This window comes from Chrysemys picta, chromosome 12 (genome assembly GCF_011386835.1).
Source record: "Chrysemys picta bellii isolate R12L10 chromosome 12, ASM1138683v2, whole genome shotgun sequence".
NCBI lineage: Eukaryota > Metazoa > Chordata > Testudines > Emydidae > Chrysemys > Chrysemys picta.
The window spans coordinates 10,198,551-10,215,743 of record NC_088802.1 but is presented as its reverse complement, the minus strand read 5'-3'; the positions used below and the strand labels follow the sequence as shown (position 1 = coordinate 10,215,743).

Sequence of the window (17,193 nt, the reverse complement as noted above, 5' to 3'; positions counted from 1 at the left end):
AGACCAATGCTCAAAGCACTGAGCTATCCCTCCTTCTTCACAAGTCCCAACCACCTGGAGCTAACAGCCAGTGCTCTTTAAAAAAAACCCAAACAACCCACAGAGGTCACACTTCTCTTGACACATTCCTGTGCCTCCCTTGGGAGGCCTGCCCTGCAGTTTGAGAATTCCTAGTTTTGTCACCCTTAGGATTGGTAGCCAAGATGGTAACACCTACTCATTTCTATCTCCGGGATCCTCAGAGAAAATGTCCGAGCAGGAGAGCGGAACAGATCCCATTAACACTAACTTTGCAAAACACATTTTGGTGATTTCAGCTATAAACATTCCCTCCATCCTTCAGCCCCTAACCCCAGCTATTTCAATGAGACTGAGCTAGAATTGGGCAGGTGGCAGGGGCAATGGGTATAATCTCTGAATTATTGATCCCTGAATTAACAGAATACAGGAACCCTTGGGATAAATTGTTAACCTCTAACAAGATATAGCTAAACATAGACCACTACAGTTACCCCTCTTCTTCCAAGTCTTTAATAATACATGTTTACATTTCAAACTCTAGCTTATCTAAGATGAACACACTTTTAAAATCTCTCTCTAAAGGTTGAATCTGAATCAATTACATGCAAAATGCTTTACCCTTTCTTGCCATGAAATACAGAAGTTTAGATACTGTGTGGATTCTCCCATGTTTAATGAGGTGTAATCTCCGTGTGAAATTTTTTCCACAGTCCAAGCACTTATAGGATCACTCTCCTGTGTGGATTACCTGATGTTTAGCAAGGTCTAACCTCCGTATGAAACTTTTCCCACAGTCCAAGCACTTATGGGGTCTCTCTCCAGTGTGGATTGCCTGATGATTAACAAGGGATAATCGCCAAGTGAAACTTTTCCCACAGTCCAAGCACCTGTGGGGTCTCTCTCCCGTGTGGATTACCTGATGTTTAGCAAGGTCTGACCTCCGTATGAAACTTTTACCACAGTCCAAGCACTTATGGGGTCTCTCTCCAGTGTGGATTGCCTGATGATTAACAAGGGATGATCGCCAAGTGAAACTTTTCCCACAGTCCAAGCACTTATGGGGTCTCTCTCCTGTATGGATTGCCTGATGATTAAGAAGGGATGCTCTCCAAGTGAAACTTTTCCCACAGTCCAAGCACTTGTGGGGTCTCTCTCCTGTATGGATTGTCTGATGATTAACAAGGTTTGACCTCTGTATGAAACTTTTCCCACAGTCCAAGCACTTGTGAGGTCTCTCTCCTGTGTGGATTGCCTTATGATTAACAAGGTTTGACCTTCGTAGGAAACTTTTCCCACAGTCCAAACACTTGTGGGGTCTCTCTCCTGTGTGGCCTTTCTCAGGTGAAATTAGTGCTGATTTTGAACTGAAATATTTCCTGCACTCAAGGCATTGAATGGGTTTCTCTCCAGTGTGGCTTCTCCCATGGTTATTAACATATGAGAGGTTACTGAAGATTTCCCCACGGTCCAAGCATTGAAGGAGTTTCTCTCCGGTATGGATTGTCTGATGTGTCACAAACTGTGATCTCACAATGAATCCTTTCCCACACTGCAGGCAGTGACAGGGTGTCTCTTCCTCTGGATTTGTCTGCTGAGTTCTGGGATCCTTGTCTCCTCCCAAACCATTAATAGATTCATCCACTTTTTTCCATGGATGGTTTCCCAGAAGCGTCTCTGACCTGTGCCATTTTCCCCAGGATTCTCCCTCATCCCAGCACTGGGAAAAAATCCCTTCAGTTCTTCCCACAAAGGTCCCCTGTGGTTCCACTTCCTCAGGAACTTCCTCAATATGATTCCCCTCCTCATTCTCACTCCCTCGCTCAGCACCTGTTGGGAGAGACACAATCCAGACAGGAGTCATTGTGCTGGGGAGAAAGAGGAATAGCACAGAGGGAAAACCCAACACAAAGTCTGAGCAATTGGATTCTGCCTCCACATCCCACCCAAATACTCACAGGAAAGGAGAAACGGGAAGGAAACTCCTGTAGCTAAGAGGCTTGGGTGGCATGGCGAGAGTGATATCTGCTGACTACAGCTCTGCGCTGGTTGAGATGAGGAAGAACTGAGGGCGCTTTCTCACACCATATTTTGGTATTCTCAACTTTTTCCTTCATTCCCCAAATGGTTTCTGTGTCAGTCCTCACCTATGTGGGCACCACTCAGGATCTCTCTTTCCTCGCAGGCCTGGAGATTGGGCACCCACGGCTCTTCCCCTCGTTCCAGGAGGGAGATCAGCTCAGGTTTGGGAATGGGAAATCCTGTGCAGAGGGGGAAATCAGACCAGATCAGGGTGCATGGAGCATTGGTGGAGTATTTGTGAGAAAGGACATTCCGTGAGTGGAACCTGTCCCTGTGCTCTGATGGAGGAACATGGAATCCAAGAGGATGTGAAAATTGTCACTGAGCCCCCTTGAGCAGAGGAGGTTGTCTGGGGAGGTGAGTTGAATTATTACTACACCCTCACTAGGCATTCCCAGGATCTGTGCACTCTGGGGGCCTTGCTGACTCTCACACAACTCTGCACTTAAACCCCTGCCTCTTTCTAAACCTGCAGAGCCCAGAGCCCTCCCCATGGCTGGAGCTAGTCCCAAGGAGGGAGGTGAACAGGGATTTTTTCTGCAGCCAAGAAACAACACACAGGACAATGCTGGATTTATGCCCCTTTGAAAGCTGGAGGGGTGGGGATGGTTTAACTTGTCCATTAGGTTTTGACACCGCGTCCCACTAGAGAGGGCACAGAGATGCAAGTCTCTCTCACATGGCAGTTATGCATTAGGGAACCCACTCGCCTCTAATCTTATTGACCAGGGAAAAACATGACCAAATAAAGACTCGCAGACCCCACGGCTTCCAATAACCGAGGGAATGGGAATCCCTTACCCAGCGAGTTCACCGTCTCATAGTTCTCCTGCATGACGTCCCTGTAGAGGGCTCTCTGAGCAGGGTCCAGCAGAGCCCCCTGCCCCTGGGTGAAATACACAGCCACCTCCTCGAAGGTCACCGGCATCTAATAGAACAAGAGTCCCGCACTCAGCACCTGCTGCCCCAGCCACAATCCCAATAGTCATACGGGAGGAAGGATAAAGAAATGGAAGCCGTGGGAGAGCCAGAATAGCAGAATCCCACCCCCACCCTGCTCAGAGCAGCCAGGAGGCTTCAGGGGGTGGGGAGAAGGTGAGAGCTCCTTGTCCCCCCCAGCACACGGAGCAGGGCAGGGTCTTCTCTTTTCCCACATGCCTGCCAGCCACAGGTTGATACGGGAAGCAGAGCTCTGAGCCGGGGACAGGGACAGGAATCCCAACAGCTTCCCTTCGTATTTCACAGCAGCCTCGGGCCAGTGGATTCAGGCTCCAGCACTGGAAGCCTGGAAAATGTTCCCAGCCCTGCCAAGGGGGTTATATACTGTTTGAGAAATGGGGGAATGTCCCCTCCCCCACCAGCAATGGGCCTACTCAGAAAATCATCAGGTTCATCACACCCTCTCTCCTCCCTGCTTCTCCCTCCTGCCCGGCCAGCAGCTCCCTGAAAATCCCCTACCTGAGCTGGCTCCATCACAGCCATTTCCCTTCCCTGTCTCCTGCACAATGGGACGATCTGGAGCAAAACATGGATGTGATTCCTCAGCCTGTCGGGGTGAGAGGGGTGGTGGGGGAGGTTACAGAAGGGGCTTCAGTCCATGTCACATCCCGATTTCCCCCAGGCTCTTCAGACCCTCCCAGTAACAGCATCTCTGAGCTAAATACTAGAAAAAGAGCAGAATCAAAACGGCCACTTTGGGGGATTGCCCCCCATTGCAGTGTAAACCCCTCTCCCTTAGCAACAGCCGGAGCCCTCTGGTGGCATCACCTGAAGAATGAGCTGCCCTGGACTCCCCTGGCAGCTCCCAGGGACAGGCAGGCAGAGGCTGATCCCATTGGCCCATCTGCACTCCCCCTGCCAGAGCCCGCAGTGACTCCGGCCTGACACCGGTATGGTTGAGATCTGAAACCTGCAGGGAAATCAGACCAGGGCCCCGGGCTGCCCCCAAAACTCAGGACACACAGACCCCACCAGCACGGGTGCGTGACAGTAACATACTGGGAGCAGGGTGTCTGCGGGAGGGAGGGGATCAAGGTTTTTGCCCTGGGGGGTTTGTCCCCTGATCCCACCCAAAGCCGGTTTGACCAGTTCCAGGAGGAGGAGAGCTTCTCGCCGCCCCTCCAGCCTCGTGTCCCATGGGGCGGAGAAGCTGCCTTGGCATCTCCCCCCCCTTCCCCCGCCAGCCTCCCCACATCCCCCTTCCCTCGCTGTGCCCCCCACTCACATCTTCCCCCATTCCAGCCTCGCTCCCCTCAGCCCCACAATCCCCCCGATCGCCCTGCATCGCCCCATCTTCCCTTCAGTGCGCCCCCGGCCCCATCCCAGCCTGCCCCCCGCATCCCGCCCCTCTTTATCCTCCTCCCCCTGCAGCCCGGGGGTGACGGGGGGGCGGGTCTCTCTCACCTTCCCTCCGAGCGGGGCCCCCTGGGGCAGGGGCCGGGCCGGGAAGGGGCCTGGCCGGGCTGGGGGCTCTGCCCTGGGAGAGGCTCCTGGGGAGCAGCGGGAAGGGCCCTGCTGGAGATTCCCCTCTCCCGGCTGCAGCCCGGGCTCCGGGCTCCCAGCACCAGCCGCCGGGGCTCGGGGATCTCGCCAGGAGCCTGGAGCCAGAGTCCCCGCAGCGGCTGCGAGTCACTTCCTGCTGCCGGGCCTGAGCCCAGCGATCGCTCCCCCCAGAGCCGCCTCCCAGCTGCTCCTGGGTCCTAGCGATCAACCCACCGCGCTGCAGCATCTCTGTGTCCGGCTCCTGTTCCACTCACAGGCTCTATGGTCAGAAGGGCCCATCATGAGCATCTAGCCCAGGGATTCTCACGACCAAATTTGGTGGCCTCACAGTGTGGCCAGCAACTCTCACTGCTGCCGGCTCTGACACTTCCCCCATAAACCTAACGAACTTTAGGAGAAACCAATAAATATGCACAGAGGTCAGAGAGAGAGCCGTCCTACTAGTGTGGGGAACTTTTCTGACTTATTCACCACGCCAACGGAATTGAATAGCAGAAAGATCTGAGTCTTCGCTCCCACTCCTCTTACCCATAGGCCTGCCTGACCTCGAGGACTCCCCTTCCACTCTAGTCCCTGAAACCCCGACAAGGCTGGGCCCAGGATTCCTGAGGGGGCTTCACCCCCAATCTTGTTGCTATCACTCAGACGGAGGACAGAGTGTGATATCCCCAGTCTGGGGTGCTCTCTTCACTCCGGACGCTTCCCTGATTGCATAGAGTTCAGAAGAATTACAATTTATTAAACAGCAAGTAATAAAAAAAAAAAAGGAAGAAAAGGGAAAGGAAAACAGGATGTCATCCCACGCTGCCCAGGGTCTCCCCTCGCTCTCCCCAGTAGGGTGACCAGAGAGCAAGTGGGAAAAATTGGGAAAGGGGGTAGGGGGTAATAGGAGCCTATATAAGAAAAAGACCCAAACATTGGGACTGTCCCTATAAAATCGGGACATCTGGTCACCCTACTCCCCAGCTGTTCACGGCACCCAGCTCCGGACTGCTCCAGCCCCAGCTTCCCTCTGCCTCCAGCCCAGCTCAGGCTGCTACTCTCCCCTTAGCTCTGCCCTTCTCTGGCAGGCAGCTCCAGCTCACACAGAGGACGGGCTCCTGCCTCCCTCATTGGCCTGCCTGTCCTGTCAATGAGGCTGACCTAGAGTGTTAGCCTCTCCCCATTGGCCCTGGGGACTAGTCTCAGGGACTTTATTTCTCATTGGCCTTTCCTGTCTTTTAGTACTACACTGGCAAGTTTGTGCGCAGTAAAGCAGCTTTCTGCGCTGTAATTCCCGAGGTGCACACACTGCCAAGCCACTTAGTGCGTAGAAACTGCACCATTGTAGCACTTTAAGAAAACCACCTCGACGAGAGGCGTAGAGCTTTCTGCGCTGTGGCTACAGCGCTGCGGTGCCAGTGTAGACACCGTGGTGATTACAGTGCTGCGATTGGCCTCCGGGAGGTGTCCCACAATGCCTGTTCTCACCTCTCCGGCCATCGGTTTGAACTTTAGTGCCCTGCCCTCAGATGACCGTCAGCCCCACCCCAGACATTCCTTTGTAAATTTAAAAGTCCCCATCCTGTTTGCTCGGTGATGCATGCAGTGGTCTAAGTGCATCTTTCCAGGTGGCCATGCCTGCTCCATGCACCAGGCGATTCCCCACTTGGAGTAATGCTGAGCCTCATATGAACCTCATAGGTATTTGGGGAGAGGAGGCAGTGCCGTCACAGCTGTGCTCCAGCCGTTGGAATTTTGATACCTATGGACAGATTTCTAAATGCATGATAGAAAAGGGCCACAACAGAGACACACTGCACTGAAGGGTCAGAGTGCAGGAGCTCCGAAACGCCTACCACAAGGCATGGGAGGCAATGCACCGCTCCAGAGCTGCACCCAGGAGCTGCTGGTTCTACAAAGGCTGGACATGATACTCAGTGGTGATCCCACCTCCACTGCGAAGTCCCCTGTGGATACTTCGTTGGCTTCGTTGCCAGTCGAGAGTGGACCAAGCCAGGAGGAGGCAATCTTGGATAAAGAGGGGGAGGGGAAACCAGAGGCAGAGGACGACTTGGAAGTCAGAGATGCATGCAGTCAGGAGCTCTTTTTGTAGAACTGAAGAATGAAATTGTTTGTTTTAAATTACTATTATTATTAAGACTCCATATTGTAACCAAAACCCCATTTTGAAAAGCTTACTCCATTTTGCAAAACCCTGCAGTAACCTTATTAACTTAAGTTCAGATGGGTGAATGAGGGATGCATGGATAATGGACGCAACCTCCAGCCCCAGCCTGTCCTGACACAGTGAAGTGCAAACACCAACGGCTGAAGATGCAGACAACAGCCCTGACAAAGTGAGAAGAGTCCACCCTAAAAGAAAAGAACAAAGGTACAAATGAAGCAAGTTCAAAGTCAGGTCCAAGGTTGAAAGTTATGTCTGCAATTGATGGGTGATCAATCACACAGATTGCTGACAGAGCAAGACCTATAGACTCCTGATTCAAACTAAAGCCTATAAAATAGATGGGTGAGATGGAAGACTTTGGGTAACGTTCTTCTGCCAACATTGAAGGGGCTTGGTGCCTGCCCTACAGAGACTCAGCCCTTCCTTGTGCCCGGTTTTCCTGGCCAGTTAGCCGCCATGAGCTACGAATCCAAGCTGTGAAATCAGGCCACGGACTCAAGCTATGTTCAGGACTGGTAACTATACAGCAGCTGCAGAACATTTGATGTGTGTGTGTGTGTGTGTAGGTATTAGCTATTAGCTATAAATCAAATTGTGTTATCATAATCAATGTAGCATTTTGCCTTGTCCCCTGAAAAGATCCTGTGTAGTTTTATCTGCATAGCATTTGCTACCCCGGAGGAGCCTAGCCAGTCACAGGTGTCAGAGCTTGGCGAAGCGCAAGCAGGAGAGGAGGCCCCTGGTAAGTGGATCTGCTTTGGGGAATTGCTGAAGCGAGTTGTTGGAAAAAGGAGGGTTGCAGAAAACAGGCTTGTCTCCCACCTCATGCCTAGCTTGAGCAGTGGAACAGGCTGTTGATACATTCCCTCACTTCATGGGAATCTCCCTCAGAGATCTCCAGGAAACTCTCGTGGAGATACCGGGCAATCCGCTCCCATGGGTTCCTTGGCAGAGCTGCTTTGTTTCTTGCCCCATTAACGGTAACTTTCCCGCACCACTGTGCCATCACAGGGGGAGAGGGGACACAGGCGAGCCGCATAGGGGCCAGGGCGGAAGCTGCAGGCTTGGAGAAGACCCTCCCTTGATTCCCTGCTCACCATCAGCAGCGAGTTATCTTCCAAAATTATCACCTCCTATGGAAAGTCTGGGGACAGGAATGATTATCAGGCCCACCCTACAGTGCTGGCTCTTCCCAAGTCCCCAAGAGCCACGTGCCCAGTGTACAGCAGGGTCCAGGAACAGTGATTTACCCTGCCTCTGTGGCTACACAATATTTTTGGGGTCTTGTGGCTTATGAGTGCTTGCCTGGGGTCAGCCAGTTAGTGTCAGGTGTGTGAGTACTGGCTGAGTTTTACATAGGAAATATTATCATCGGCCATGTCCAGTTTCCCATACAGGTATCACCAGCGGGCTTTTAAACGGCCGAATGCACACTCCACAGTCATTCTGCACTTGCTCAGCCTGTTGTTGAACCGCTCCTTGCTGCTGTCAAGTTGCCCCGTGTATGGCTTCATGAGCAACGGCATTAAGGGGTAGGCAGGGTTTCCCAGGATCACAATAGGCATTTCACCTTTTCTCACGGTGATCTTCTGGTCCAGGAAGAAAGTCCCTGCTTGAACAGGCCAATGTTCTGAAAGATGCGTGCATCATGCACCTTTCCGGACCAGCCTGCGTTAATGTCCGGGAAACGCCCACGGTGATCCACAAGTGCCTGGAGAACCATTGAGAAATACCCTTTGCGATTAATGTACTTGGTGGCTAGGTAGTCTGGTGCCAGAATTGGAATGTGCATGCCATCTATTGCCCCTTTGCAGTTAGGGAACCTATTTGTGCAAAGCCATCCACAATGTCACACACATTGCCCAGATTCATGGTTCTTCTGAGCAGGATGCGATTAATGGCCCTGCAAACTTGAGTCCAATGGTCAACTTTTCCACTCCGAACTGGTTAGTGACCGATCAGTAGCAGTCTGGAGTAGCCAGCTTCCACAGTGCACTCGCCACGCGCTTCTCCAGTGACAGGGCAGCTCTCATTCTCATGTCCTTGTGCTGCAGGGCTGGGGTGAGCTCATCACACAGTCCCATGAAGTGACTTTCCTCATGCGAAAGTTCTGCAGCCACTGCTCGTCATCCCAGACGTGCATCACGATGTGGTCCCACCACTCAGTGTTTGTTTCCCAAGCCCCAAAGCGGTGTTCCACAGTGGTCAGCACCTCAGTGAATGCCACAAGAAATCTCGTGTCGTAGCTACTACACATGGCGAGATCAATGTCGCACTCCTCTTGCCTTTGTAGTTTAAGGAATAACTCCACTGCCACTCGTGACGTGTTGGTCAGTGTGAACAGCATTCTTGTCAACAGCTCGGGATCCATTCTTGCAGCCAGAAAGAGGCAAGGCAGGGCATGCAGTACACAAACCATTGAAAGATGGCGCCAAATGCGGATGGAAGCACAGGGATTGCTGGGATGCGAAGCAATGCATCATGGGACATTGGGACAGGACCCAGGATGCCCTGCGACCCCTTCCGCCTTGCCACAAGTCTTAGTGGCAAAAGAGAAAGAGGCGCTCTGTGGGATAGCTGCCCAGAGTGCACTGCTCCGAATAGCGCCGCAAGTGTGAATATGCTATTGCGCAGGCAGCTGTCAGTGTGAACACACAACAGCGGTTTTCTTTCAGCGCTCTCTGAGCGGCGCTATAACTGCTGATGCTGTAACTTTGCCAGTGTAGACGTGCCCTCGGTTTCAGTAAGGGGCCAACAGTCATGGGGTCAGGCAACTTCACGGTGTGTGTGAGCTCCAAAGCATCCTTCAGGTGAATTATAAATTTCTTTGTTTACCCCTTTCTTCCTGTTGGTGCTGGACGGCCAGATAAGAGTTTTCTAACACCAACGGTCGATCCTTTGTTGTCCCTAAGGAGTTTGAGTGGGACAATCCCCAGAACTATGACGTATTTCAGTAACGAAAAGCGTTGCCATATGTCTGGGTTTTTCCGGACAGATCATCTTTATTGAGTCTGCCGAGTAGGTTTTCCCATAACAGCAAATGTCCAGGGGTGTTTGCAGAGCACAAGCACTGAAGCTCAAAGACATCCCTGATTAGTCAGCTTCCCAACTAGTGAATTGCCCGGCATTCACAGCTGATTGATTGCTGCCAGATCCCGCCCACCCAGGCCCAGGCTTCCAGCCCTGGGGAGGGGGTCCCACAGGTCGGAGCTGACTGACAGCTGTTGCCACTGCCCTGCCACTCTGACAGCGGCCGACACTGCCCTCACCTCATGAGTACCCCCACCGCACCCCCCAGCACTCCTAAATCTACACCCCCCCGTCAGCTCCCACCCCCCTTTAGTGTCCTCTTTTGGGGCACCTGGAATATGGTCAGCCTAGCAATAAACATACATTAAAAACTCACCATTCTACATGCTCTGGTGTTACACGTATTTCAACGGCACAATATTCAGTAGATCATGAGTTTTCCAATGATCCCTCACCAGGCACATTTGGCACACAATATATCCAAACCCTACACAGTGGTGAACATGGGGTGCAGCAGTTAGTCACAAGTGGGATGCAGTGTGGGGCGAGTGGGGCAAAGAAACTCTGTCATGTTTCTGCGGTACATATGGAGGGCGTGACCAGCTGGGCTATCAGGTTCCTCATTTCCCTCTGCCATCAGTGATGGGGATCGGCCTGGCTTCAAGACTGCCCAGGTCTCCTAACATCCCCAGCTCCCTTCTTGCCTGTGCCCAACCTCAGCATTTTAGCAATAGGGAGACGCTGCCCCCTCCTCACATCATTTCTCTTGGGGTATCATTCATGGGCCTTTAGAGTTCAGGTCCAGCTTCACACTACACAGGCCAAGTCTAGTTGCTCTCTGGAACTGGTGCACCAAGTTCACAGTTCCCAGCCTCAGCCGTCTGGCTCTGAGGAGCAAACCCAGCAGTTTCCCAGCTCTGTTTCCCTTCACCTTCTCCCCCTCCCAACAGTATCTCACATCACTGCAGGGATCAGGCAGTAACTTCATTTCCGTTTCAGTCTCTGCCTCTTGGAGTGTCGATCTAGTTTGCATCATCTGTGTTCCTGCTGAGAGATACTGATCACTGTCATTGTTCAAACCACACAAAAGAATCTCATGACAAAGGGTTAGATAAAAATTTAAATAAAATAAAATCTAAAAAAGGACGATTTTGGCAAATGATCACTTGTCTCATGAAGTCCGCAATAAATCTGAGCTACATCCTGTCAAACTAAACTAATATCAAAGTATGTGACCTAACAGCCTTCATGAAAGGGGAAACACCCACAGTCCAGGGTGGGCTATAAAACACTTTCACATTCATAAAGTGAAATCTCCAAGCATCCTTCAAGACTCAAAAAAATCAGGAAAATAAACAGACCCATTTTCTTCTGAAGTGGCTAAACTGCTTTCATTTCTCACTTCATTATTCGGTTGTATTAGTTGCAAAAGTTTTAGCATCATTATAATATAAGAAAGAAAGAGAACCATTCCCATCTACAAAAGATCTGGACTAAGCCTAGAAAAAGCCAGGAAGCAATTTTACCAGTAAGTGGAAACAGAGCATGAGATCTGAAAGGTCAAACTGTGCTTTGAGGTTCATTGGGATTTCCCCACCCACTCCTAGGCCCTCTGGAGTCTGACTTAGGATCACAGACATCAAAACTGTGATTCTTTACCATGTAGAACCAGGGACCCAGTGGTAAGTTACATCTTGGGAGGTGGAGGGGTAGAACAGGGATGGGATAAATCCCTCCATCGCTTGGACAGATGTTACAGTGTCAAGAGTGGAGGATGACGGTGAAGGGGGAAGGAGGGAATCCCGCAGACTCACCGCAGCCCAGGGCCGCCCAGAGGGGGGGCGAGTGGGGCAATTTGCCCCAGGCCCTAGGCCCCACAGGGGCCCTCATGAGAGTTTTTCGGGGCCCCTGGAGCAGGGTCCTTCACTCGCTCCATGGGACCCAGAAAACTCTCGCGGGGCCCAGGCCCCCGGAGCTTCTTCCGCTCCGGGTCTTCGGCTGCAGTTCGGCGGCGGGGGGTCCTTCCACCCCGGGACCCGCCGCTGAAGTGCCCTGAAGACCCGTGGCGGGGGGGGTCCTTCGCCTCGGGACCCGTCGCCGAAGTGCCATGTCTTCGGCGGCAATTCAGCGGCGGGGGCCTCCTGCCGCCGAAGACCCCAGGCCCCCTGAATCCTCTGGGCGGCCCTGCCGCATCCACCTGAAATAGCACAGAAGCCCGAAGACCCCATTTTGTACAGACAGTAAATGCTTTTCAGCATGGCCTGGAAAAACGTGAGACTATCTGAGAACAAGACAATCTGGCCCCAAAGGAGGAACTCAGGGACTAGCAATCACTGTGCTAATGAGAGAGGGTCAGAGCACATAAGTAAGGCTACAATTTTATTATGGCGCTCACAGAAGTCATGAAATCTGTGACTTCAGACCACGGCAGGTAGGAGCTACGGGATTCCCCCTGCCACCCGCTGCAGCCCAGAGCTTCCGCAAATTTAGCTTTATTGCCCATGACCTGTCCCTGATTTTACTAAAAACATCCAGGACAAAATCTTAGCCTTACACGCAAGATGCTCACGGTGCGTTTATACTCGGAAACCTGGTTCAGGGCCACAGAGATGCACCGGCTAATCCTGACCATATTTCCTGTCTCTTTCCCTCCCCCCCTCTGCCTGGGAAAACTGGGGACTGTCCTGTTCCCATGGGCGTTTGCTCTCCAGGGTGAGCCTGGCTGTGTCACTGAGGGCAGCAGCTCTGGGACCCGCAGACCCACGGGGAACCCCTCCCCCTCTGGTACAAACTCACCACAGGACCCTGAAAGGGGCCCTTTGTGCAGAGTCACATTCCTGCCCAGACCCAGCCCTTTCCCCCAGGTCTCCTCATCAGTGTGCGCCACGCCAATAAACACACCAGGGTGGAGAAGCAATCAAAGTTTATTTGAGATCTCAAAGCGATGCAAGGAGACTGCCACGTCTCAGATCAAGCACACCAACATAAGCAATTTTTCTCTTTTTATACTTTACTTTAGCTAAGCTCTTCCCTTTCCCCCCCTTCCCCCTTTCCCCCCCTTGTCCTATAGCAGTTACCTTAAGCAGTTAAGTCATCTCAGTGGCTATAAGTCTAGCTCGTTAGTAACTTTTCTTTTGAACCGTTATCTTGTCCTTTTCCCTTTGATCTGTTATCTTACTCTTCAGCCAGAAGCATGCAGGCCTTATTACTACCGCTTTGTACCGGTATGAGCGGTGTTGCAACTGATAACTGACTGTTACACATTCCATTTTCTGTTGCTGGCTTTTTAGGTCAATTAAAGTTCAACCAGGGAGGAGCTTTGGTTCATTTAGGCCTAGAGCAGGAAGGCTTCATCGACACTCGTGGTCTTCCACCCTCTCGAGTTACCTAGGCTTATGCCTAGTGACACCAACACTCCTGGCTGCACTGTACTGAGTGCGACTAGCCAGACACTCAGGAACTTACCAATCGACACAGCAACATCAGCCAGTTTTCTACTCCCAGCCTTGCATGCCGGGAATGTGCATCTTGGACTGCTCAGTCTGTTCACTGTGATGGACAAATTCAATAATTAGTGGGTCGTCCCCATAAAGGGGCCTGATTAGGCCACAGCCTTGTTCTCTCAAGTCAAATCCCCCAAACACTTCAATGAAAACACACAGGTCTAGACAAAACACTAAAACCAGTTTATTAACTGGAGGAAGGGGGTTTTCAAGTGAGAAAGATGTAAAAGGTCAGAACTAGTTACAAAAATAAAATTAAAACATGTATTTTAAATCTTAAATTTTACCAAGCTAAGGAAGATGCGAAGCAAACCGGATTTCCGACCCCACCCGCTGTTGCAGGCAGTTCACAGTTCTTAGTACCCAGGCTGGATTTCCTTCCAGCCTTGGTCCGCCCTCCCCAGTGCAAAGCCCTTGTTGCCTTTAAAGCCACCTTGTTGCCTTCTGTAAAGATGGGGGAGATGTAAAAATGGAGACAATTCTCGCTTATGTTTTTATACCACTCTCCTCTTTGAAGCTCACGCCTCAGCTGAGGGGCAGGCGACAGTCAGTCTGTGGCATAAGTGAGCGTCCAGCCGTCCTTCAGGTCAGGGGTTCTCAACCTTTTTCTTGCTGACGCCCCCTTCTGCATCCTATAAAAACACCAGGGCCCAAGCGGGGGGGAGGGGCGGCAGAGTGTGAGGCTCTGGGCCAGGGGGACACCCTTGGGCATAGGCATAGTTTTACTTCTATTGGGGGGGGGGGGGAGGGCAAGGGCTGGCGGGGCTCAAGCCAGTTCCACATAACAAGGTCCAGGGAGGGCACGGCACCTCCAGCCCCTGACTCACTCAGGAGGCCACCTACCTGTCTGGGTAGTGGGGGGATGCAACCAAAAAATATAATTCAAAGGGGGGGACTCAGTTCAAAAAGTTTGAAAACCGCTTCGGGTGCGGGCAGGGGGGTAGCTAAGGACTGTATATGGGCGGGGGGGGATGCTCAGGGTGCAGGCAGGGGGTACCTACGGGCTGTGTAGTGGCAGGGGGGCTCCCAGTACAACTCACAGCTTCAGGGGGCAGGGCGTTGGAGCTCCCAGCTTCAGCCTCCCCACTGCTCCGGGATTTGGGGATGGGGGGGCCACGCCGCCTTCTGACTGCCCGCTGCTCCCAGCTTCGGGGATGGGGGGAACTGCCAGCTTCAGTTCCATGGCTCTCCTGGTCATGGCGGGGGGCCCCTGGATTCAGCTCTGCGATGCTCCCAAGAGACACATTTTAACCAGACAATAATATTCAGCGGATGATGACTTTTTCTATGATATCTCACAAGACATACTTTGTACATTTATCATTTTCTAAACGTGATCATAATAGTGTAGACCAGTGGCTCTCAAATGTGTTTCATCACGCACCCCCTTCCATGTGTCTGTGGTCATTTATGCCCCCACCCTCACAAGCACATATATTGCCACCTAGCTCTAACGGCAGAGTAGTTGCTGGCGATGTGCCCAGCTCTGAAGGACTCCAATAGCAGCACAGAAGTTAGGGTGGCCCCGTGAAAAGACTTATCACCTCATTGCCACCCTTCTGTGCTGCTGCTCCACCTGGGTTTGAGAGCCTGAGCATTTATCCCCACGTCCCAGATAGGCCTGTTCCTTCTTCATAAGCCCCAGCCACCCAGGGCCGACAGCCAGTGCTCTTTAAAAAAAACCAACCAACCCACACTGATCACGCCTTCCTTGACACATTCCTGTGCCTCCCTTGGGATGATCTGCTCACAGTTTGAGAATTGCTAGTGTAGAGAGTCACCGTGGGGATTGGTAGCCAAGATGGTAACACCTGCTCCTTTCCGTCTCCGGGATCCCCAGAGAAAATGTCCGAGCAGGAGAGCGGAACAGATCCCATTGACATTAACCTTGTAAAACACATTTTGGTGATTTCAGCTATAAACATTCCCTCCATCCTTCAGCCCCTACCCCCAGCGAACTCAATGAGACTGAGCTAGAATTGGGCAGGTGGCATGGGAAACGGGTATAATCGCTGAATTATTGATCCCTGAATTAACAGAACACAGGAACCCTTGGGATAAATTGTTAACCTCTAACAAGATATAGCTAAACATAGATCACTACAATTACCCCTCTTCTTCCAAATCTTTAACAATACATGTTTTCATTTCAAACTCTAGATTATCTAAGGTGGGGACACTTTTAAAATATCTGTCTAAAGGTTGAAACTGAGTCAATTACATGCAAGTTGCTTAACACTTTTTCGCCATGTCTCACAGAGGTTTACATCTTGTGTGGCTTCTTCCATGTTTCATGAGGTCTGACCTCCGTATGAAACCTTTCCCACACTCAAAGCACTTATGGGGTCTCTCTCCTGTATGGATTGCCTGATGATTAACAAGGTCTGACCTCTGTATGAAACCTTTTCCACAGTCCAAGCACTTGTGGGGTCTCTCTCCTGTATGGATTGCCTGATGTTTACCAAGTTTTGACCTCCGTATGAAACTTTTCCCACAGTCCAAACACTTGTGCGGTCTTTCTCCTGTGTGGATTGCCTGATGTTCAACAAGGCCTATTCTCCATTTGAAACTTTTCCCACAGTCCAAGCACTTATGGGGTCTCTCTCCTCTGTGGATTGCCTGATGTTTAACAAGGTGTGACCTCTGTATGAAACTTTTCCCACAGTCCAAGCACTTGTGTGGTCTTTCTCCTGTGTGGATTGCCTGATGTTTAACAAGGTGTGACCTCTGTATGAAACTTTTCCCACAGTCAAAGCACTTATGGGGTCTCTCTCCTCTGTGGATTACCTGATGTTTAACAAGGTTTGACCTCCGTGTGAAACTTTTCCCACAGTCCAAGCACTTATGGGGTCTCTCTCTTGTGTGGATTTCCTGATGTTTAACAAGGCCTGTTCTCCATGTGAAACTTTTCCCACAATCCAAGCACTTATGGGGTCTCTCTCCTGTGTGGATTGCCTGATGATTAACAAGGGATGATCTCCAAGTGAAACTTTTCCCACAGTCCAAGCACTTATGGGATCTCTCTCCTGTGTGGATTGCCTGATGTTTAACAAGGTCTGACTTCCGCCTGAAACTTTTTCCACAGTCTAAGCACTTATGGGATCTCTCTCCTGTGTGGATTGACTGATGTTTAACAAGGTCTGACTTCCGTTTGAAACTTTTCCCACAGTCTAAGCACTTATGGGGTCTCTCTCCTGTGTGGCTTTTCTCATGTGAATTTAGTGCTGATTTTGACCCGAAACATTTCCTGCACTCAAGGCATTGAATGGGCTTCTCTACAGTGTGGCTTCTCCCATGGTTATTAACATCTGAGTGCATATTGAAGCTTTCCTCACGGTCCAAGTATTGAAAGTGTTTCTTTCCAGTATGGATTGTCTGATGTGTCACAAGCTGTAATCTCACAATGAATCCTTTCCCACACTGCAGGCAGTGACAGGGTGTATCTTCCTTGGAATTTGTCTGCTGCGCTCTGGGGTCTTTGTCTCCTCCTCCACCATTAATAGATTCATCCACTTTCTTCCTTGGGTGGTTTCCCACAAGCCTCTCTGACCCGTGCCAATTTCCGCAGGCTTCTGCCTGCTCCAAGCACTGGGAAAAATTCCCTTCAGCTCTTCCCACAAAGGTCCACTGTGGTTGCACTTCTCCAGGAACTTCCTCATGATGATTCCCCTCCTCGTTCTCATTCCCTCGCTCAGCACCTGCTAGGAAAGAGAGACAATCCAGACAGGTGTCATTGTGCTGGGGAGAAAGAGGAATAGCACAGAGGGAAAACCCAACACAAAGTCTGAGCAATTGGATTCTGCCTCCACATCCCACCCAAACACTCATAGGGAAGGAGAGATGGGAAGGAAACTCCTGCAGCTAACAGTATGGGTGGAATGGTGTGAG

The 17,193-nt window shown here is 51.2% G+C and overlaps 2 protein-coding genes across 5 annotated transcripts in view; one reads left to right on the top strand and one right to left on the bottom strand.

Moving 5' to 3' along the window:
• Nucleotides 1–17,193, top strand: part of LOC101948742 (zinc finger protein RFP-like) — a 1,201,957-nt gene that overhangs the window by 803,403 nt on the left and 381,361 nt on the right. The window lies entirely within an intron of this gene.
• The window catches only part of LOC101950961 (zinc finger protein 665-like), a 56,285-nt gene continuing 52,557 nt past the window's right edge, over nucleotides 13,466–17,193 (bottom strand). For 3 of the 4 annotated variants that reach the window (XM_065564541.1, XM_065564542.1, XM_065564540.1), the window contains exon 5: nucleotides 13,466–17,006. In XM_065564541.1, coding sequence (XP_065420613.1) covers nucleotides 15,559–17,006 — 1,448 coding nt within the window. In that variant the 3' untranslated portion in view covers nucleotides 13,466–15,558. The remainder of the gene's footprint in view (nucleotides 17,007–17,193) is intronic. The other variant, XM_065564543.1, reaches the window with a different exon arrangement.